General features: G+C 43.5%; 1 protein-coding gene across 2 annotated transcripts in view; it reads left to right on the plus strand.

Moving 5' to 3' along the window:
* DOCK5 (dedicator of cytokinesis 5) overlaps window positions 1–23,358 on the plus strand; it is a 233,048-nt gene that overhangs the window by 90,161 nt on the left and 119,529 nt on the right. For both annotated transcript variants that reach the window (XM_007961955.3, XM_007961957.3), the window contains exons 5-8: window positions 2,967–3,063; window positions 16,303–16,451; window positions 20,392–20,527; window positions 22,957–23,114. In XM_007961955.3, coding sequence (XP_007960146.2) covers window positions 2,967–3,063; window positions 16,303–16,451; window positions 20,392–20,527; window positions 22,957–23,114 — 540 coding nt within the window. The remainder of the gene's footprint in view (window positions 1–2,966; window positions 3,064–16,302; window positions 16,452–20,391; window positions 20,528–22,956; window positions 23,115–23,358) is intronic.

Consider the following 23,358-nt stretch of genomic DNA (forward strand, 5'->3'; position numbering starts at 1 on the left):
GCCTGTAATCCCAGCACTTTGGGAGGCTGAGGTGGGTGGATCATTTGAGGTCAGGAGTTCGAAACCAGCCTGGCTAACGTGGTGAAACCCTATCTCTACTAAAAATATAGAAGTTAGCCAGGCTTGGTGATGGGCGCCTATAATCCCAGCTACTGGGGATGCTAAGGCAGGAGAATCACTCCAGCCCAAGAGGCAGAGCTCACAGTGAGCTGAGATCGTACCACTACACTCTAACCTGGGTGACAGAGCGAGAGTGTCCCCAAAAAATAAAAAATAAATTTCTGTCATCTCGTCAGTTCTACTTCTCCTATGAGAGAGAAATGAAGAAAAACTTTTCACTGATCTAATTCCTCCTTTGCATTACTTCTCCAGAATACTAAACACAGAAGTAGCAAACTGAGGGCTTTTGCCTCTACATTATTTTTATTACCTGTTCACTGATTGTGTGTGTGTGTGTGTGTGTGTGTGTGTGTGTGTGTGTGTGTATTTGCACATATGAACATTTGGGATGCTGACCGATAAGATCTGAGAAGCCCCCAATTTAGGATCCTTGAGAGATAGATGATTAAGTGACAGCCTGCATTTACCAGCTCTGAGCCTTGGATGAGTCATTTAGCCTCAACGGGATCCTGGGTTTTTCACAGCATATTAGGGGAAAACGATCTGGCCCTACTTTGATCATGAGCTTGTCATGAGATTTGAATGAGGTAATGTATGCAAATGTGCCCTGCAGATAAGATCCGTTGGCTAGTTTTGGGTATTTGTGTTTCTTGCCCACCTCATTTGTCCTGGGAAGTACTGCCTCTGTGACAGCTAAGAAGAGTGAGCTACTTAGTCAAGTGGGAGAGGTCACTTAGGTGATGAGTTTCCGGACAGGAGAGTTCTGGAGGCAGTAAGGAGAGGCTGGGGTAGGACTGGAATCCTGGGGCTGATGGAGAGGAGAGTGGGGCCGAGGAGAGAATGGACAGCTGGGTCACAGAGCCATGCAGCCTCACAGCTAGAAAGAGCGTTCCCAGTTGTAGTTCAGCACCATCATTTCTTTATTATCATTATCATTATTATTATTATTATTATTGGCAAGCTTTATTTTGTATGAACTTGATTTCACAAAATTAGAATGGCAATTCCACTTAAAATTAGCTCATTAAAAAGTGTAAATATCACGGTATAGATAATGGTATCCAAAACTCCAAAAGGTAGTGAAATTGGTAACAGATATTGCTCCTCATTTTTGGACCCATGCAACAGCAGAACTGATGAAACTGGTTCCCAGACAAGTGTGTGCCACTTGCTCCCGTGCCTCAGGGAGGAGAGGATGTTAGAACACAGGCGTTTTTGTTGCAGTGACTCGTGGATAATTGCTCCTTATTAACACTGCTAAAATTAGGTTCACATGTTTTACTTTGTGTGGGAGCTGATGACTCCTGTCCTTTCATTTTTTGAGTAGTATCTTTCAAGGCGTTGGCCTCAAGCCCACTCATTCCAAAATGCATCATGGATAGGAATTTAAGCCTCTTCACATAGCAAACCACTGGAAGTTCGTAGGTAGTTGCAACATTGGTCTGTCACTGACCTCTGATAATTGGGCAACATCATTTCTTTGGAACATCATCTTCTTGATTCCACAAGAAGTGACAGGATAAGAAAACTGATAGTTAAATGAGAACAGTCTTGTTACAGGACAGTTATCTCCCAGGTGTATGTCACCAATTCTAATTTCCGTGTTGTTATCAAAGGGCCTTATTTTCATTCTGACTAACAACCAATCATCAGAACATGTTGAAACTGTTGCTGGGTCGAGTCCAAAACAATTCCAAAACAGTAAAAAAAAAAAAAGAGGAAGGACCCACCTAAGAGCACAGAGGTCTTCATCATTCCAGACACCCAGATACAACACAGGGAACAAGAAATGACAGCACCATCATTTCACAGACAATGGTCAAGATGTCCTCAAAGCCACGCAGCTCTTTGGTGGCAGAACCAGGACCAAAAACCAGGTCTCCTGCCCTGCTGGAGAAGTCCTCTTTCCGGTCGGCCAAGGGCTCCCTCCACTGCTGCCCACCATGTTGGTGGAAACGTAGGTGGGGAGGCACATTCACACCAATTAGGGTTGTACAGGATGCCCAGTTACATTGGCAATTCAAATAGTAAGTAGTTTTTCATAGTGAGCATTTCCCAGATATTTCATGGGTCACATTTATTCTAAAAAATCTTACTCTACCAGAAATTCAAATTTAACTAGGCCTCCTGTATTTTTCCTCATTAAGCCTGGCAGTCCTACCACGAATTCCCATTTGTTTGCTTGCTCTTGCTTTCTCCTTTTTTCTTTTTGCTAATCATAAAAATGCCAGAGAGGATTTATGTGAATAAACATAGTACGTAGTACCTACCTTCATGAGAGTCTTCTGTGAGTAAGCAGGGATTTTGTTAAGCGTACGTTTTCTATATTGTGAAACTGCAGATGATAAGAAAACACTGGACTATCCAGAAAGGGATGCTGCCTCCGTGCCCTGCACCCCTACTCTGGCCCCTGCCCCATCCAGGTTCTGGGTGGAGTCATAGCCCCAGGACACTCATGCCACACACACCTTTCCATCCAGCCTCCCAAATGAAACAGCTGCTTGGTGGTACCAGCTAAAATGCTGCATATTTTGCTTCCATCTTTGAGAATCACTGAAGCCAGCCTGGCTCAGTAATTGAGCCTCCTGGAGAAATCCAAACTGGGGAGATCGAGGCTGGGCTGCAGGCTCATTCAATTGCAGGAACTGAGCCCATTTGAGGACTGTGCTGTCTTATTCTCTCTCTTCTCCCAGAAACTTGGATGTGATAAAGTCCCGCGCACAACTCCTGCCCTCATGCCCAACCAGCTTCATTCTCATCCTTGTGCGTTGGGGAGTCTGATCCCCATCAGGTAAAGCAGTGCCAATCAGCCTGGAATAAAGTGACCCTCATTTGGTTCTTTGCAGGCAGCATGAAACCGTGATTCCTGGCGAGCTCCCCCTGGTGCAGGAGCTCACGTCCACTCTGCGAGAATGGGCTGTCATCTGGCGAAAGCTCTACGTGGTGAGTTTCCCCTTGTGGCTTGGAGCCCCAGGTTCACTCTGGGTCCTCAGCCTGTAGGTCCTTTACAGGGTGTCAGCTCCTTATTGGCTGACTTCATGGAGTGGGATGCATCCTCCCTGGATCACACAAGGCTGATAAGCAGCAGATTCTCATTTCCCCAGAGCTGGGTCAGAGATAGCGGGTAGTGGAGTAAGTGGGCGTAATCATTCTAGCAGTCTTTTCTCAAATGATAGACATGCTGATTGTGAAAGTACTCATGATAATGATCACCACAAACACTTCTGCAGTCTTTCCTAAGTGCCAGAAACTATGACTCCTCACAACATTCCTATAAAGTAGGGGCAATTATTATTAATTTGTTAATAAGGAACCTGAGTCATGCTCTTAGCCTCTTCATGTATACCAGTGAACTGAAATTTGTCAATATTCCAGGGCTTAGCCATGTGAGGATGACATTCTTTACCTTGGCCCACTTACCTTACAGACTTAGAAACTTGAATAGTGTTAAGTTGTGGTCTGAGAGTCACCTTTTTGGCAGACTCACAGTATTCTTTCTCCCAACACTAGTTTGACCTCAGAATGCTAATACAGTGTGTCAGTTCACAGGGAAATTACAAGGAGCCAGTGCATCCTCTCCATAATAAACAGGAATCGCAACCAAGTAAATCTAGCGTTTAACATGATCAAACTGAGAACAGCTACCAAGGATGCTCAAAGTCTGTTCGCAGCAAGCCTGCCTCATCTCCCATGTAGAAAGCTCTTTCCTTAATGTTAACTTTGGAATCCACAAAGACTGTTTATTTTTTTTATTTTATTTATTTATGTTTTGAGACTGAGTCTCGCTCTGTTGCCCAGGTTGGAGTGCAGTGGCATGATATCAGCTCACTGTAACCTCTGCCTCCCAAGTTCAAGCAATTCTGCCTCAGCCTCCCAAGTAGCTGGAACTACAGGTGTGTGCCACCACGCTTGGCTAATCTTTTTTTTTTTCTTTTGTATTTTTAGTAGAGATGAGGTTTTACCATGTTGGCCAGGCTGGTCTTAAACTCCTGACCTCAAGTGATCTACCTGTCTTGGCCTCCCAAAGTGTTGAGATTACAGGTGTGAGCCACCATGGCCGGCTAATTTTTTGTGTTTGTTTCTAGTAGAGACGGGGTTTTACCATGTTGGGCAGGCTGATCTTGAACTCCTGACCTCAAGTGATCCACCTGTCTTGGTCTCCCAAAGTGTTGGGATTAACGGGTGTGAGCCACTGTGCCCCGCCCACAAAGACTGTTTATTCTAAAGTTGCTTCTTTGCCTGCAGCCCTTGTAGTTCAGCATCACTGGGTCTTGCCTCTGTTAGTGGGTTCCAGCCTTCTGTGGCTGACCAGAAATTCCTGTGGCAAATGTTTATTCTCTCGTTAGATGTGTGTACAGGCCCAGGGAGGTTGTAGACCAGACTTGATGGCCTGGCAACTTTCCTCTTTTCTTTATGTGACTTTGTTTATCTCAATTTTTGTTCAGTCATGTGTTGATTCATTTTAACTCTCAAAAGCCAATCCTAATAAGTTACTGGGAATACCTCACTCTAGATCTTAAATACTGAAGGCAATAATCAAAAGCTCATTTTGGCGTAACTTCCAAGAGTTCATGGAAGTTGTTTCATTTTCATTCAGGGCTGTTGTTTCCCTTGGTTAATCACAGCAGTAGAAATCACCAACCCCTTTGGTGGAAAAGCACGTGGTATTTCTCTACTTGGTCATCCTTCAAGATCTTGTTTAGATACTTTCTTCTTTCTATTGTATTTTCTAAACATAGCCATCTATAATATTTCCCTCTGGACAGTAGAAGCACTTACTGCTGAACTCATTGTCTGGCCCTTGGGGCACACTGCTTCATAATAAAGGTGATCTTTTGATCTCTTTATGTTTAGTTGAAGAGAGAATATACGTTAAGTTCCTAAATCACAAGGAGGATGGAAATGCTACCGTCAGCCCCGTGGCCTTCATCGATCATCTTGCACTTATATTGAGAGTACTTTCTGGTTCTGGTTTATTGATTGGTTAGTTGGGTGGATGTAACAAGGTTGATGGATGAGGAATTGCATGTACATGGGTTGGTTCTTTAACATGTTCTTTCTGGAAATTGATGAGTGTTGAAATGCATTAGATAATCAGTATTGGGAAAGGAGTTTTTTGTTTTTTTTTTAAGATGTATGAGAGTGGAGAGTATGAGTGAGGCTGAATATTTTTCATGCTAAAACACAACTGGTGTGCCCAGTTTATTACCCATGTCCTCTACACATCCACAAGTAATTGTGCCAGGTCTACTATTGAATAGAATGAAGACAGAGGTGAATGGGCGCAGTGGCTCACACCTGTAATCCCAGCATTTTGGGAGGCTGAGGAGGGCGGATCACTTGAGGTCATGAGTTCGAAACCAGCCTGTCCCAACATGGTGAAACCCCTTCTCTACTAAAAACACAAAAATTAGCTGGGCATAGTGGCTCGTGCCTATAATCCCAGCTACTTGGGAGGCTGAGGCAGGAGAATCGCTTGAACTGGGGAGGCAGAGGTTGCAGTGAAACTCCATCTCAAAAAAAAAAAAAAAAAAAAAGAGAGAAAAAAAGAAGTGAATGGGGATGAAGAATTAGGACTCAAATATTTTGGCTGCCAGAATCTCTTAGTAGTTAAAGGTGATAAGGTCTTGTTGAGCATTTCCTTGATGGGAGAGTTTCATGTTGTAGTAGCAGAATTTGGTTAAAAAAAGGAAAAAAGGCCGGGCCGGTGACTCACGCCTGTAATCCCAGCACTTTGGGAGGCCAAGGTGGGCGGATCACAAGGACAGGAATTCAAGACCAGCCTGGCCAATATGGTGAAACCCCATCTCTACTAAAAATACAAAAATTAGCTGAGCATGGTGGCAGGCGCCTGTAGTTCCAGCTACTCAGGAGGCTGAGGCAGGAGGATCGCTTGAACCCGAGAGGCGGAGGTTGCAGTGAGCCAAGATTGTGCCACTGCACTCCAGCCTGGGAGACAGAGGGAGACTCCGTTTAAAAAAAAAAAAAAAAGCCATCCCCTCTTCGAGGGCAGCACATTTCTCATTTTAATTTAGATATCTAATAACATAATTATTTTGGTATTGTGAATAATTTAAAATGTCTTGTTGCTACTGTTGATTGACTAAAAGACATTCATTGTACAAATTCTCAATCGGTTGATAGGACTGAGAAACCTGCTTCTGCTTTTGATACATGCTCATCCAGTAAGGAACAGTCTACTAAGATTTGTTATAGTTAGTGCAAAAATAATTGCGACTTTCACCATTACTTTAAATGGCAAAACCCACAATTATTTTTGCACGATCCTAGTATTAATTGTGACTTTCTCTTTTTTTTTTTTTTTTTTCCTGTCCCTTCCTAAAGTATTGACGGTTCAATTCAGGCAGAATTTCTGAACTTCTTACTGAAACATTTCTGTATCAGAGTAGCAAACCTCAATATTATGTTTCACTAGGAAACAAGGGAAAATGCAAATCTCTGGTTTTCATGTCCCTTCTCCTTTTACCCACTGTATGCTTTTATTGATGTTTTTGCTTTCTGATTCTGTAAGTTCCTTTAGTCCATGTAAAGATAAATATAGATTTTACTAGTATGTAGCAATACTTCTATTATTTCTCTCTTGCATTTCGCCCTGTAGATTACCACACCAGGCACTCTGTTTGATGTCTTTAAAGATACCTGTGGCCAGCATAGTGGCTCACGCCTATAATCCCATCCCTTTGGGAGGTCAAGCCTGGGAGACTGATTCCAGCAGTTTGAAGCCAGCCTGGGTGACATAGCAAGACCTTATCTCTACAAAAATTCAAAAATTAGCTGGGCACAGTGGCCCACACCTGTAATCTATAGGCTACTCAGAAGGCTGAGGTGGGAGGATTGCTTGAGCTCGGGTATTAGAAGCTGCAGTGAGCCATGATTATACCACTGCTTTCCAGCCTGACAGAGTAAGACCCTTTCTCCAAAAAAAAAGATACCTGTGATGTCTTAGAAATCCCACATTTCTATAGTACATGTCCTTGTTCTTTTCAGTTTCAGTTCACCAGAAATGTATGTTGTGGATCCACAGTCTCATATGAGGGGAAAATGCAATCCACTAACCAGATTAAGCCCAGCCATGTAGACACTGGTGATTATTCTAGAAAGGAAAAATATTTGCCTAGCTGTGATTTATTTTTAGCAGTTATACGGTAACGATGTAGAAAAATCATAAATATGTCTTAAAGGGGAGGGGAGTGTGTACACTGAACAGAGGTGAACCCACTTATCCAAAATGGAGAGAAGAGATGACTCCCCCCACGGCCCCTTTGTTCCTTAGGTATATTATTATTGTTTTCCCCTTGTATTATCTTCCCTAGTGGGTGTTGGCCTTATGCTCAGGAGAGGAAGTGGGTTTTAGGAGACAGACACTGGCCCAGGAATTGGGAAGCTGGGTATCCTGTGCGGGTCCTGTTCTAACCAGTTCTGTGGCCTTGGGCAAGTCACTTGAACACTTCAAGTCTGCTGGATGTTGTTCCTCTGCAAAAGTTGATGTAAAGGCTGCCTTGTTGACCGCATAGAACTGCGAGAGTATGGAAAGAGAGAGTGGCTGTGATCTATGTTGCTGACAGACCGTCAAGGACTCCGCCAATGGGAGCATGTGCTTTTGATGTTATCTTAGCTGGAAACAGTAGCCATCTGGACACCCTCCTCCTGAGAAGCCTTGGCATAGCTTCCCTCTTACCCGACTGCCTGCCCGAGACTCTGAAGCTCCCTTCTGTATGGCCCCTTATCCAAGGCCGCTTCCTTTGAAACAATCGTCTTAGGAAGAGTGGCCTTGAGCACTCAGCAGCCAAGCTAAATTCTCACCATATATAGAGAACCTGCTTGGTTTAAATTCAAGTCCAGGAGGCCCGGGTCATTCCAAAATACAGAGAAACTGCAAATATATAGCAGTTTCTGGTGGACTTTCCCTATACTGCTGTGCCTCAGTTGGAACTGGTCACTGGGTGTGTTTTCAGTGGTTGTTCAGGAAAGGAGGGAACCTTGTGATCAAGGAGGCCTCCTGGTGACGTGCCAAGACCTTGGACATTGGAGTCAGACAGGCTGACTAGTTCTGACGTTCTGGCTTCTCCCTTACTGGGTATGTACTATTATATTCAGAAAAAATAACAAACCCAGTAATAGTTACTGAAAATAAACAAACCCAAACAGAAAGAACTTGGATGCAGAAGGCTACTAGCTGATCCTGCCACCTAAGACAAGTCTCTTGATCTCCTTAAGTTTTCTTTTCTTCTCTAAAGTGGGGATTTTTTGTACTATGTGCCTTGCAAATTTACTGTAAGAATTCAGCGGGATAATCTGTATAAAACTCCAGGGTAGTACCTGTCACACTGTCAATACCTCACAGACCCTGGCTAACCCCTCACAACTCTGCTCCTAGAAAGAGCTGATTGATAATGAGAAGTGTAAGAGAAGAGCTGGATCACACTAGAAGACTTAGTGACATTTGCCTTGACATCATGTAAGGGTGCAGTTGCCCACCTACTGTGGTTATTCCTCGTCTTCCAGCTGCGGGCAGAAGGGGTGGATAGATAATGTCTAGCCGCCCTCCAGCCCTGCAGTGACTTAGCCAGGTCAGGGAGCTTCACGTTTTCTATCCACTGTTCTCTGCTGCTTTTCCCAGCCTTGGAAAGCAGATCCAGCGAGCTGATCTTTGGCCTCTTTTCCTTTCTGTCAACACCTCTCCCTGCTTCCACACAGCTGAGGTGGAGTCAGGGCAGATGCCCATGCAGTGACTTAGACACGGTCAGATTCGTGTAATGTTTAACTTTATCTTTTCAGTAACAACTCAGTTATCCTTTTTGAAGATAAACAATTCTACATCTCAAGTCAAAGGATCATACTTTCTCAACTAAAAATCTGATCTTGAAACTGAAAAGTTGCAGTGTATTCGTGGACACAGTAGGGCAAGAGTTTTCAAATACAGGACTGTCCTGAAAATTCCAAGCTGTTTGGATGCCATAAACACGCTGTGCACCATCTCACCCTAAGATTTAGTTTCATCCTATTCCTCATATTCCCATGGGAGAAAGGGTTCAGTGAATTGTGATCAGTCAGGCTGTTTTGTTCATGTAACTTTGGAAGACTGGATCTAATCCTACTCCTTATGGAAAAGAGATAGAAGATCATTTTTGGTGGTAGAAGGTAGTTAAGGCATAGTGTTGAATCAAGTGACCTTTTTTTTTTAGTTTTTTTTTGAGATGGAGTTTCACTCTTCTTGCCCAGGCTGGAGTGCAGTAGCACGATCTTGGCTCACTGCAACCTCTGCCTCCTGGATTCAAGCGATTCTCATGCCTCAGTCTCCAGAGTAGCTGGAATTACACCATGCCTGGCTAATTTTTGTATTTTCAGTAGAGAAGGGGTTTCACCACGTTGGCCAGGCTGGTCTTGAACTCCTGATCTCAGGTGATCTGCCCACCTTGGCCTCCCAAAGTGCTGGGATACAGGTGTGAGCCACCGTGCCAAGCCAATCAAGTGAATTTAATTGCTAAAATGTAGTTTGATCTCCCCTCACTTAAAATTTGCCAGCAATAAATAACCCTGTGGCTGTCCATAGTTCTGGAAAAGTCAGGAGCAGAAAAAGTGCCTATAATGGGGAGGGGGCAGGGGAACTTGCAGAACACACTGAATGGCCCTTTCTTCCCATCATCGCATATCCAGGCAGTTTAAAGCTGCTTGATTCTAATCTCTTTGAACCGGTGGTTATTACTGGCTGCTGGAACGTAAGCTCTGAAGCATAATTAAGCTGGTCTCATGGTTTGAAACCAGCGTCTTATTTCTTATTACCAAGAACAGAAAATTCCCATAGCAAACTTTGTCCTCTTGTCAGGGCATCTTATCTGGGAGTTGCAAGCCCTGCTTCAGTGTGGCTCTAACAAGAGAGCCAAGATGTGGCATGGGACTGACTGACAGGCACCAGACATGGGAGGTGCTTTGGGTATTTTTCCAGTTTTTATTTCCTCTGACCTGGTTGCCTGGCTGTCAGGATTTCTTTTCCTCCAGGAGGCAAAAAATGGCCTTTAACTTGAATGGTTTCTTTAAAGATCAAACCTTTGCTGGTCAGACTGTGCTTTTATCTGACAGAGAGAAAAGGCACTAGAATGGATAGGAAGCATGTTCGGGGCGGTGGGAATTCTCTTCTTCCCAGGGTCCCTGGAGTCAGTGTAGCTCAAGAACACAGAAGGACCAAAACACCCCATCTGGACCCAGGTGTTATAGCTTCATGGAAAAGGCATGAGATTGATTGCAAAGAGCTTAGCACCGGGAAAATTTGATTCAGCGCCAGCTGAGTGTGCAAGCAAATGAGATGATCAGAGTCAGATGCAGTTAATCAGGAAGCTGCCTGGGAGGAGTAATTGAGTTTAATGTCTCAGTCACAGACTCAAAGAGGCTTATCCTTGGGAATGGATTTTAGTGCCAGTCTCTTTATTTTACACGTGCATTTGCCCTACAGGGAACATGCCCAAAGCCACATAGCAAGTTAATGATAGAATTCGAGTAGCCCATACTTTCAGCCCATACTTTCAAGCACCCATACTTTCAGCCAAGCCTGTTTCCCTCTAAGTCATAAAATCTGCATGGAAGAGGAAAGGTTGGTGAACAGAGTGAATGTCGATTCTTTCATACACGAAATGGTAGAAGACCAGAGAAAGGGTTTTTGACTGTGGTCTGCATTGTTTTTCTGTGTTGTGTTTTTTGTTTTCAGAGATAGGTTCTCGCTCTGCCACCCAGGCAGGAGGGCAGTGGTGCAGTCACAGTTCACTGGTGCCTCAAACTCCCAGGCTCAAGCGATCCTCCCACCTCAGCCTTCCCGATAGCTGGGACCACAGGTGTGCACCACCACATCTGGCTAATTTTTTATTTTTTGTAGAGACAGAGTCTTGCCATTTTGTAGAGACAGAGTCTTTAGCCCAGGTGGGTCTCAAACTCCTAGGCTCAAGCAATCCTCCTACCCCAGCCTCCCAAAGTGCTAAGATTATAGGCATGAACCATTCTACCCAGCCCTGTGGTCTGCATTCCTTGGGAAAATGAAGAATAGAGTCCAGGTTTTCTGACACCCAGTGCAGTGGGCCATCATCTAAATGGCCCCTCAAATTTCTGTAATACTCAATGAATGACTCCTGCTTTCCTGTGAGTATTGAAGGCAAAGCTATTTTTTCTTGTGACTTCATATTTATCTCTAGAGATTCTAAAAAAAGAAAAAAAAAAGTTATAAACATCCGGAGGCCGAGACGGGAGGATCACCTGAGGTCAGGAGTTCGAGACCAACCTGGCCAACATGGTGAAACCCTGTCTCTACTAAAAATACAAAAATTATCTCATTGTGTTGGCGTATGCCTGTGATCCCAGCTACTTGGGAGGCTGAGGCAGGAGAATCGTTTGAACCCAGGAGGTGGATGTTGCTATAAGCCAAGATTGCACTACTGCACTCCAGCTTGGGTGACAGAGTGAGACTCCATTAAAAAAAAATGTTATAAATATTTGGACTAAAACTGTAAAAAGTGAGGCCTCAGGTATCTCCAAGTAGAAGAAGGAGAAATTCTAAGCAAATGCAGGAATATCTTTGCTATCTTGAAAAAAATATAGATTGCTTTATTTTGTGGAGCCATTCTTCACTCAAATTGAAGACAGAGTATTACAGAGTGTTATTTTAAATTTAAGCTGTCGAAGTCTGTTTTTGAGTCCCTATTGTGTTCCAGGATTCTGATGTCTTTTGTGGAGACGGTCACAGAAATTCTTGGATGGTGTAACAGTAGCTGATAATGCAGAAAAGGCTGAAGTGAGTGATGACGAGAGATAACTGAGAAGGCTTCTAGAATAGGCAGGCCTAGGCAGTATGGGATTCAGGAGAGAAAGAGCTGGAAGGAGAGCAACTGAGGAGAAAATAGAGCCTCAAAGGAGCTTAGCCCATGCTTTTTTTTTTTTTTTTTTTTTTGAGATATAGTTTCTCTCTCGTCACCCAGACTAGAGTGCAATGGCGTGATCTCAGCTCATGGCAACCTCTGCCTCCCGGGTTCAAGCAATTCTCCTGCCTCAGCCTCTCCTGCCTCAGCCTCTCGAGTAGCTGGGATTATAGGTACCCGCCACCACACACAGTTAATTTCTGTATTTTTAGTAGAGACAGGGTTTCACCGTGTTGGCCAGGCTGGTCTCGAACTCCTGACCTCAGGTTATCCACCTGCCTCCGCCTCCCAAAGTGCTAGGATTACAGGCGTGAGCCGCTGCGCCCGGCCAGCCCATGCTCTTTTGGTGAGTGTTTGGTTTTCGCTTCACCTGTCCTCGTATGCTTCCCCCAAAACCCATGAAGTGTCAGGGACCAGCTATTATGTGAAACATCTTGCTTAGAATGCTCTTAGGAATGTAGCAACGCAGTCCATCTCCTTGAAGTAAATAGGGAAATTGCTTCCTTTGGTGTGTTCTAGCTTGTCTATTCAGAATTCACTTGGCACAGTGCATCAGAGAAGAATGACTGTCTTCATCCTTCCTTGGGGGACGAACTTGGCAGACAAGGCTGGTATGGATGGGCAATAATTAAATTGCCACAAATAGCATCTAATATAATTGAGACTAAGAACTTGTGCACATGTGCCCCAAACAAAGCACTGTCTCACTCAGAGGATCCCCGGAGCCTTTGAACCCTTTCTTTACCATATTATGAGAAGCAGTATCTTAACATTAGAAAATATTTTGAATAGCTAAGAGTGGACAAATGCGTTGCAAGAAAGAAAAAAAGAGTCTCTTTCTGCCTAGCAATTTTGAAAGGCAAAAACTGATCGGCTTAATTTCTCACTTCTTTTTCCACTTTTGAAGAAAATGAAATGGAAACATCTTACATAGGATTGAAGGAAAAAAGCAGGGTTTTACCTTTGCTCATTGAAAATAGTATCTTTAAAAGCTTCATTTTTATGTTTTGCTAAGGACTGGGGGATGAGGAAGAGGCAATTCAGAAAATTCTAAAAGCAGTAAATGTAGGTACTTTCAAAATTTTAAACAGGCTTTGCTTTCTGTGTTTTTTAAGGTCAGTGGTGTTAACAGAGCACATTGCAATCACAGATAAATGGGTTCTTCATCTCTTTCCTTTGTGTTGCCACAGAACTTTGAACTTCTGTTAGGGTTTCATCACACTCTGCTAATCTCCGTTTTGTTCATTGCCCCCTACTTTACACCGAGGCCTCTTTCCTCCTAGTTTATTCTTTGTTAATGAGGATTTTGGATGTTTTCAGCCCTGTTTCTAGTCAGCACCTGGTCCAGGAATCTGTGTCCCTAGGATCGTCATAGAAGGACATCACTAGAGAAGACTGTTGTAGAGGTATCAACATCTCTCTCTGTGTGTGCATTGTTTTTTGGGTTTTTTTGGCTTATTTTACAGAAATAAGGTCTCACTGTGTTGCCCAGGCTGGTCTCAAACTCTGAGGCTCAAGTGATCCTCTTGCCTCGGCCTCTCAAAGTGCTGGGATTACAGACGTGAGCCACCACGCCCAGTCCGTGTGCGTTGTTTTTATAGCAGATAAGAATAATGTTTTCCTACAACTTCGGAAGTATATGGTTATATTACTATATAATGACTTTCAACTATAAAGAAGAAAGAAATGGGACCGGGTGCAGTGACTCACACCTGTAATCCCAACACTTTGGGAGGCTGAGGAGGGTGGATCACCTGAGGTCGGGAGTTCGAGACCAGCCTGACCAACATGAGAAACCCCATCTCTACCAAAAATACAAAATTAGCTGGGCGTGGTGGCGCATGCCTGTAATCCCAGCTACTTGGGAGACTGAGGCAGGAGAATTGCTTGAACCCGGAAGGCAGAGGTTGCAGTGAACTGTGATCGTGCCATTGCACTCCAGCCTGGGCAACAAGAGCAAAACTCCATTTCAAAAAAAGAAAGAAAGAAAGAAATGGATTCATGGTATATATGGATTTAGTGGAGTTCTACGGGGTTTTGTTTAACATCTCAAAAGTGATACACAGAAGACTTTTCTCTGAACACTGTACCTAAAGTAACATCCTTCCCCTAAATACACAAGATCATATTGTCCTATTTATTTTTCTTCTTGCATTTTTCATCATCAGAAATTATCTCATGTGTGTATATATATTATGATATATGGCGTATATATTTACTTTCTTATTGCTGTCTTTCCTTCTCTAGAATGTTAGATCCTTGAGGGCAGAAAATTTATTTCCAGCACATAGTAGATGCTCATTGACTTAAAAAAAAATTAAAATGAAGCAGTCAATCATTTAGATCAGGGGTATCCAATCTTTTGGCTTCCCTAGGCCACATTGGAAGAATTGTCTTGGGCCACATATGAGATACACTAACACGAATGATCGCTGATGAGCTAAAAAACAAAAATTGCAAAAAAATATGATGATGTTTTAAGAGCGTTTATGAAGTTGTATTGGGCCGCAGGTTGGACAAGCTTGATGTAGAAGGTTGTGATGGCTTAGATGTCAAGTATTTGATTTGAAAATGATTGAAAAACAAATGATTAGTTAGTTGTAAGGTAATTTAGTTTGGTTACAGTGAGTTACTAGTTAAACCAAGATTAGCAGTTTAATATGTGAATGATCTAACAATTGTCTGGGGAAATGGGGACTTTAATATTTAAAATTATATTTTTTAGTATTTCTTATCTCTGAAATTATAATTATTTCTCCATTCATAATTCACTCAGTACATTTGCTAGAGTGCCTACTTGTACCACCTGTATACTAGGGACACACAAATGAACAGGCTCTCTGTCCTATAAGGGCCTACCAGCTAAGCAGGGAGGCAGATGAGCCAGTGTAATCCAGGGTTCTCCGTGCTATCATGGGAGCAAATTCTTGGCACTGTGGGTGGGACTGCTAACCTGAAGTTGAAGTTTCAAGGTAGAGACATCTAAGTTGAGACTGAAGAAGTCAGAATTACCAGTTGGCAGAGGGTGTAGTGTGAGTCAGAAAAGGATAGAGGTGGGGGTAGATTTGGAGAGAGAGGACAAAAGAGGAAGTAACATATTGAGAGGATCTGGAGCCTTGGAGAGAAAGGGACGTGGCTTTGCATGGAAGGGAACGTAGATTGTTGGGGTGGAGACTGGTATGAAATGTAGCTGGGAACGTGCAGAAGATTCAAGATATAGAAGGATCTCTTGTGTGATCCACTGTGTCTGGAGGACATTGAAACTCACTGGAGGGCTTTAAACCCAGGAGGGACATGGCTAGAGTTTTAGGGTACATGGAAGATTTGATATGTTTATGATGTATGACCCACTGTCCACCCTACAATCACCAGTTTCCACAGTTGCAAGAGGGGAGGGTATAGAAATGGCTCAGGACAAAGCCATTCCTATTAATATATTTTCTTAAAATCCCTGGAGGCATGCAGGTTACTGTATGACTTGATTGATTAAATAACACCTTATAAAGAATCAGGCCAGGGATGGTGGTTCATGCCTGTAATCCCAGTACTTTGGGAGGCCAAGGCGGGCAGATCACTTGAGGTCAGAGTTTGAGACCAGCCTGGCCCACGTGATGAAACCCTGTCTCTACTAAAAATGCAAAAATTAGCTGGGTGTGGTGGCATGCGCCTATAGTTCCAGCAACTTGGGAGGCTAAGGCAGGAGACTTGCTTGAACCTAGGAGGTGGAGGTTGCAGTGACCTGAGATCGTGCCACTACACTACAGCCTGGGCAACAAAGAAAGACTTCATCTCAAAAAAAAAAAAAAAAAGAAAAAAAGAATCGGCCAGGCCAGCATGGTCGCTCAAGCCTATAATCCCAGCCCTTTTGGAGGCTGAGGTGGGTGGCCATCACTTGAGGCCATGAGTTTGAGACCAGCCTGGCCAACATGGTGAGACCCCATCTCTACTAAAAATACAAAAAATAGCCAGGTGTGGTGGCACACACCTATAATCCGAGCTACTGGGGAGGCTGAGGCAGGAGAATCGCTTGAACCCGAGAGGCAGAGATAGCAGTGAGCCAAGATTGTGCCACTGCACTCCAGCCTGGGTGACAGAGTGAGATTCCATCTCAAAAAAATAAAATAAAAAGAATCGGCCAAAAGATGTTCCCTCTCGTCTGTCTGACATTCCTGTTAAAAACAAACGAATAAATTAAGGATGTTCCCATCCTCTGTCATACCTTTTTTTAAAAATCTTTTCTCCATCTTATTTCTCATCTTAGAACAACAAGCTCACCCTCTTCCGCCAGCTGCAGCAGATGACGTACAGCCTGATTGAGTGGCGGTCCCAGATCCTGTCTGGTACGCTCCCCAAGGACGAACTGGCAGAGCTCAAGAAGAAAGTCACAGCCAAAATTGATCATGGGAACAGGTAGGTAAACCAGGGATGACTTTTCACTGAAAACCTGGCAAACAGTGGGCACGTTCAAGCTAATGATACTGTTTGCAGCAGACTTTTGATCTTAGAGTTGCCAAAGAATAATGCTTACTGCTCTCATTTTGTCTTTGAAGACATTTAATTTTGTTGAAAAAAATGTTACAATTCCCTCCATGGCCAGACTCCGGGATGTCTGATCCCATGGAGGTGACAGATGACCAGGAAAGATGAGGCTTGGACTGAGGCTGCTCCACTCCAAATGAAGAAAACAAAAACAAAAAACCTGGCTAGGCACAGTGACTCACACCTATAATCCCAGTACTTTGCGAGGATGAGGCTTGAGGAACGCTTGAGCCCGGTAGTTTGAGACCAGCCCAGGCAACATAGCGAGGCCGTATCTCTACAGTAAATATTTGAAAATTGGCTGGGTGTGGTGGTGCACACCTGTCATTCCACCTACTCGGGAGGCTAAGGTAGGAGGATCACTTGAGCCTGGAGGTTCAAGGCTGCAGTGAGCCATGATTGCATGCCTACACTCCAGCCTGGGCAACAGAGTGAGTCCCTGTCTCACAAACTAAACTAAACTAAAAATACCCTGAAAATGACCAAGCCTCTGAAGTTGTCATTTTCAGATACTTGGGACTGTATCTATTTTTATTCTTAACAGTGCATTCTAAATCAATGCCAGACTGATTCTCTTTCTTTCTGTTTATCTCCCCCTAACTGGGACCATTGTCTACAGAGTATGAAAAGCAGACTTGCAGGAGTAGTAAAACATGTTTGTAGCCTGCTGATCATGTCTACAATCACCTCTACAGAGTTAATCACTTCATTAATCTTCTGATTAACTCAGGCACATATGCAGGCTCCAGATATCACTGCCTTTAGGAAAATGAGAAATTCAGTCATATATCCAAATTGATGGTGGCCTGGGATTTTTGCCTCCTGACCAGCTCTTTTTTAAAAGGCAGAAGTGGTTCCTTAGTTAGTTGTTATTGGTGACTCTTTTGGAATCTAGTTTCATTCTAAATTTCTTCAACTTGTGCATATGTGATTTTTTTCCTCCTCCTCTACCCTGCTTTTTCAATCTCAGAATTCTTGGATATCCCTCAGAGACCTATTAAAATACAGATCATTATCCCACTTATTTAAATGTCATAGACTGTGACAACTGTATTCTGAAGTAACTGAAGTGAACATGCCATGCAAGATTCAGATTCAACCAGTATTTAGGAAACACCTTCTATGTACATTTCATATCCATTACTTGATTATAATCTTAAAACATAGGGTTGAGGTAGCTGTTACTATTTGCATCTTATGGATAAAGAAACAGACCAAGTGAGCTTAAGTGATTTACTCAGGAGACGGAGGTTGCAGTGAGCCAAGATCACGCCACTGCACTCCAGCCTGAGTGAGAGTGAGACTCCATCTCAAATAAATAAATAAATAAATAAATAAATAAATAAATCAAAAGCCAATTAGGTGGGGTAAGGCAGCTCTCCATTGCACATAGGACACTTCTGTCATTTGGTGTGTTGCCATGACATTGGCCTGGAGGTCCTGTGATCTCTGGCACAGGATGTTCACACCCCACAAACAGCAGAACATGACTTCTTTCCCGTTCCAGCTCTTGGAAGTAGCTCAGGAAATGGAGCTGCTGTGTCAGTGCCTTCCTGATCTAGTCTCTGAGCAGCCAGCATGGCCATCGTTCGTGAGTCTGGGTGGCCTGTGGGTCTGGCTGCCATGGAAAGGAACCTGCCAAATCAAATCAGTTGATGGAGATGCTGTAAAACAGGGAGGAGGGAGAGGAGGCATTTTTGCTTTCTTCCCAAAGACTTGGCACATTTCAGTGTTATCCCTGAGTAGTCTTGCTCTTTGGTGCCAGGAATACATGCTGGGTATTCGGATAGCAGTATCCTATTCCACCACAGTCCTCAACTTCTTGAGCCTAAGGAACATTTTTTTCTACTTCTGGGTGCACTTTGGGCACAAAAGCCTTGAGGGGAGGGATAGCACCCACGATATGGCCCTTGGTATTCCCAAGAACACGCAGAGCTACAACTTCACACACAGCCAGGTGTCTGTTTCTACCAGTTGCTGCAGTAAGAGCTGTATTAGTCCATTCTCACACTGCTATAAAGAAATACCTGAGACTGGGCAATTTATAAGAAAAGAAGTTTAATTGACGCATAGTTCTGCTGGCTGCACAGGCAGTATACCAGCTTCTGCCTTTGGGAGGCCTCAGGAAACTTACAATCATAGCAGAAGGGGAAGCAGGCACATCTTACATGGCCAGAGCAGGAGCAAGAGAGATCAACCAGATCTCGTAAGAACTCTATCACAAGAACAGCACCAAAGGGATGGTGTGAAACCGTTTATGAAGGATCCACCCCCATGTTCCAGTCACCTCCCACCAGGCCCCACTTCCAACACTGGGGCGAATGTGAGATTTGGGTGGGAACATAAATCCAAACCATATCAAGAGCTAACATTTATGCTTAAGCTGAGAGCTTACTGTATGCTATGTATTGTATTAGGTGCTGTGCATGCATTATCTTATTAAATTCTCACAACAGGGCCAGGTGCAATGGCTTATGCCTATAATCCCAGCACTTTGGGAGGCTGAAGTGGGAGGCTCACTTGAAGCCAGGAGTTCATGACTAACCTGGGTAACATAGCGAGACCCCATGTCTACAATATTTTTTTTTTAATTAGCTAAGCATGGTGATGTAAACCTGTAGTTCCAGCTACTTGGGAGGCTGAGACAGGGATTGCTTGAGGCCAGGAGTTTAAGGCTGTCTCTAAAAAAAATAAAAATAAAAAAATAAATTCTCACAACAACCTCGAAGGGTGAGGAATATATACAGATGAAGAAACCAAAGTTTTGCAGAGTTGAGTAAATTCTCCAGGGTCATAATGGTAGCAAGTATTCAAGCCAAGATTCAGATCCTGGTTTAAATGACACCAGAGCCCATGCTCTGAGTATGAGATAGCAGCAAGCCAGGACTTACTTCACTCATCTCCTTTATGACCATCTTGAATTAAGGAAATCAAGGCAAGCCCTCCAATAATTGTTCATTGGTCCTTCATAGCAATGTAATAAACAGTGAGACCACGCCCACTTGGTCTGTTTCTTTACTCATAAAATGGAAATAATAACAATTACCTCCGCCCTACCTCATGGCGTTATGATCAGTCAATATATGCGAAGTGTATATAGGAGGTATGTATGTATGTATTTTTATTGTTTCAGACAGGGTCTTGCTTTCTCACACAGGCTAGAGTGCAGTGGTGCAGTGTTGGCTCATTGCAGCCTCAACTTCCTGGGCTCAAGCAATCCTCACACCTCAGCCCCCCAAGTAGTTGGGACTACAGGCATGTGCCACTACACCTGGTTAATTTTTGTATTTTTAGCAGAGATAGGGTTTCAACATGTTGCCCAGGCTGGTCTTGACCTCCTGGTCTCAAGTAATCCACCTGCCTCGGCCTCCCAAAGTTCTAGGATTACAGATGTGAGCCACGGCTCCTGGCCAAAGGAGGTGTTTATTAAACACAGGTTGAATCTTAATTTTGTATGCTGTATTTTCTTCATTTCATAGTTCCTCTTCATAATAACAGAAGATTACAGGCAAGAAGCATTGGCCAGAGGAATTTAGTCAGAATCAGTGCCAATTTTACTTTTCTCTTGAGGATCTATGGACCATATTTGCATATCCTTCTATGACTTTGGCTCACATCATCTCGTGAGTTTTATAACAGTGTTGAAAGGTGGCAGAAGCTGAAATGAGAAAATTCAGTGAGCTGTGCTTCCCTTGGCTTGTCCAGCATCTCCCTTTCTAACTATGGATCCTCTGGGCTCCTTGATGAGGACTCCTCAGTAAAAAGTCTGCCCCTGGTGAGGAGAACCAGCTGACCACTCCTTTCTCTCCAGAATGCTGGGGTTAGATCTGGTGGTGCGAGATGACAATGGGAACATCCTAGACCCCGACGAAACCAGCACCGTTGCCCTCTTCAAGGCCCATGAGGTGGCCTCCAAAAGGATTGAGGAGAAGATCCAAGAAGAGAAGGTACAATTCCTCATATGTGAAATTCTGCCCACCGAGTTTTCATTTTTGCCTTGATTTTTAATGAAAGAAAGGGAAATCATTGAGAACAAAACTACTTCTGTAGTTTTGTCACCATTTTAAAAGTGAAACAGCAGAAAAGATGAGGCAGGTACATATGTATATATATGTTCTGATATGGAAAGATCGCAAAGATACGTATTAAGTGAAAAGATCAGGATCCATAACGGTATATATAAAAATGCTATTATTTGTGTTTCAAAAAAATGTATATAAATCTATGCTTGCATATACATAGACTAACTCTGAAATAATAGACAAGAAATAATTATTAATGGATGTCCTCTGGGAAGGAAAACTGGGTGGGAGGGAGACTTTTTAAATGTGTGATCTCTTGCATTCATTGCATATATTGCTATTTTAAAATAAATAGTATTTATTTATTTATTTTTATTTATTTATTTATTTTTGAGGTAGAGTTTCACTCTTGTTGCCCAGGCTGGAGTGCAGTGGCGTGATCTCGGCTCACTGGAACCTCCGCCTCCCGGGTTCAAACGATTCTCCTGCCTCAGCCTCCCGAGAAGCTGGGACTACAGGCGCCCACCACCACGCCTGGCTAATTTTTGTATTTTTTTTTTTATGGAGTCTTGCTCTGTCACCCAGGCTGGAGTGCAGTGGCCAGATCTTGGCTCACTGCAACCTCTGCCTCCCGGGTTCAAGCTATTCTCCTGCATCAGCCTTCCTAGTAACTGGGATTACAGGCACCCACCACCACGCCCACGCTCAGTGAATTTTTGTATTTTTTAGTAGAGACAGGGTTTTACCATGTTGGCCAGGCTAGTCTCAAACTCCTGACCTTGTGATCCACCCGCCTCCGCCTCCCAAAGTGCTGGGATTACAGGTGTGAGCCACCGAGCCCGGCCAATTTTTGTATTTGTAGTAGAGACGGGGTTTTACCATGTTGGTCAGGCCAGTCTCAAACTCCTGACCTCAGGTGATCCATCCTCCTCGACCTCCCAAAGTGCTTGGATTACAGGCATGATCCACTGCACCTAGGCTAAAATAAATAATATTTTAAAATAAAGTGTTTGAAAGGCTTTGAAAGTAATAATTGGACATTAAAGAAAAATTAGAATCAGTGCATGGTGGCTCATGCCTGTAATCCTAGCCCTTTGGGAGGCCAAGGTGGGCGGATCATTTGAGGCCAGGAGTTCAAGACCAACTGGGCAACAGAGCAACATAGTGAGACCCCATGTCTACAAAAAATTTTTTTAAAAATTAGCTGGGCGTGGAAGTGCATGACTGTAGTCCCAGCTACCCAGGAAGCTGAGTCAGGAGGATCACTTGAGGCTGGGAATTTGAGGCTATAGTGAACTATGATCATACCACTGCACTCCAGCCTGGGCAACAAAGCAAGACCCTGCCTCTTGAAAAAAAAACAAGTTCAGGAGGCTGAGGCAGGAGAATGGCGTGAACCCGGGAGGCGGAGCTTGTAGTGAGCCAAGATCACGCCACTGCACTCCAGCCTGGGCAATAGAGTGAGACTCAGTCTCAAAAAAAAAAAAAAAAAAGTTATTCATATTTTGATTTCTCAGACCCAAACATATTGAAATATTGCTATGTTTTTCTTTCAGTCTTTCTGTTCTGATGAGTAAAGATTTGTGTCAGTTTTCTTTGGTTTGTTGGTTTGTAGTGTTTACTTCTTTAGCGTGGTCATGATAATACTTGTGTTGTGAATCCAGTGGCAAGCCATGTCTGAAGGTAAAGCCTTTCCAGTGGAATATTTGGTTTTTAATGAGAGTTATTTCTCTATCCAGGATAATGGATCATGATGTTCATGCTTTTGAGCTTCATTCAGAAGCTATTGTGTAAGACAAGCACTTCTTGGAGCTACCAAAACCCTGGAATTATCCCTTTTAGACAGCAATTTTTTTTAATGTCTTGGGTTCAAGGCCCTGAACAGGATAGTCTTGATCACTGAAATTATAATGATTATATTTTGCTCACTGCATTTGTCTGCTTACATACACTTTTTCTTAGCAAATGCACTTCCTCTTGGGTGTTATCTGACTGTTTTGTTTTTTATGTATTGATTAATCAACTGATTGATTGAGACAGGGTCTCACTTTGTTGCCCAGGCTGGAGTTCAGTGACTCCGTCCTAGCTCACTCACTGCAGCCTCCTCTGTTCCCAGGTGGCGGGGACTACAGGCACAGCTAATTTAAAAAAAAAATTTTTTTTAGAGACAGAGGCTTGCTGTGTTGCCCAGGCTGGTCTCAAGCTCCTGGGCCTTTAGTAGCACTGGGATTACAGGAATGAGCCACTGTGCCCAGGCTGTCTGCCACTTGCAGGCTAATTTTTTTTTTTTTTTTTTGCCAACATTTCCCATTTGCCAAAATCAAAATGTTTTTCTCTGTTCCATCTTTGTTCAGTCAATCCTGCAGAACCTCGACTCGCGGGGCCAGTCCATCTTCAGTACCATCCACACCTATGGCCTCTATGTGAACTTCAAGAACTTTGTCTGCAACATCGGGGAAGATGCAGAGTTGTTTATGGCCCTCTATGACCCAGACCAGTCCACTTTTATCAGGTAGCAGAGACCCAGATCCCCTGCTGCTGACCTAGCAAAGATACCCAGCCTTCCCCGACCCCTACCCGGGCAACTCTTTGCCAGATTTGAGAAGAGAAAACAGGGAAGCAGGGAAGATTTCTAAGCAGTAGAATGTAAAATCATTTGGGCTATGAAGCCTTCATATGTCACTACTGGAACAATGTGGCCAGTTTGTTTACTCCCTGAGAGTTAGAGATCACAGAAAACTCATTAGGACTTGGAG

Source organism: Chlorocebus sabaeus, chromosome 8 (genome assembly GCF_047675955.1).
Source record: "Chlorocebus sabaeus isolate Y175 chromosome 8, mChlSab1.0.hap1, whole genome shotgun sequence".
Classification (NCBI taxonomy): Eukaryota; Metazoa; Chordata; class Mammalia; order Primates; family Cercopithecidae; genus Chlorocebus; species Chlorocebus sabaeus.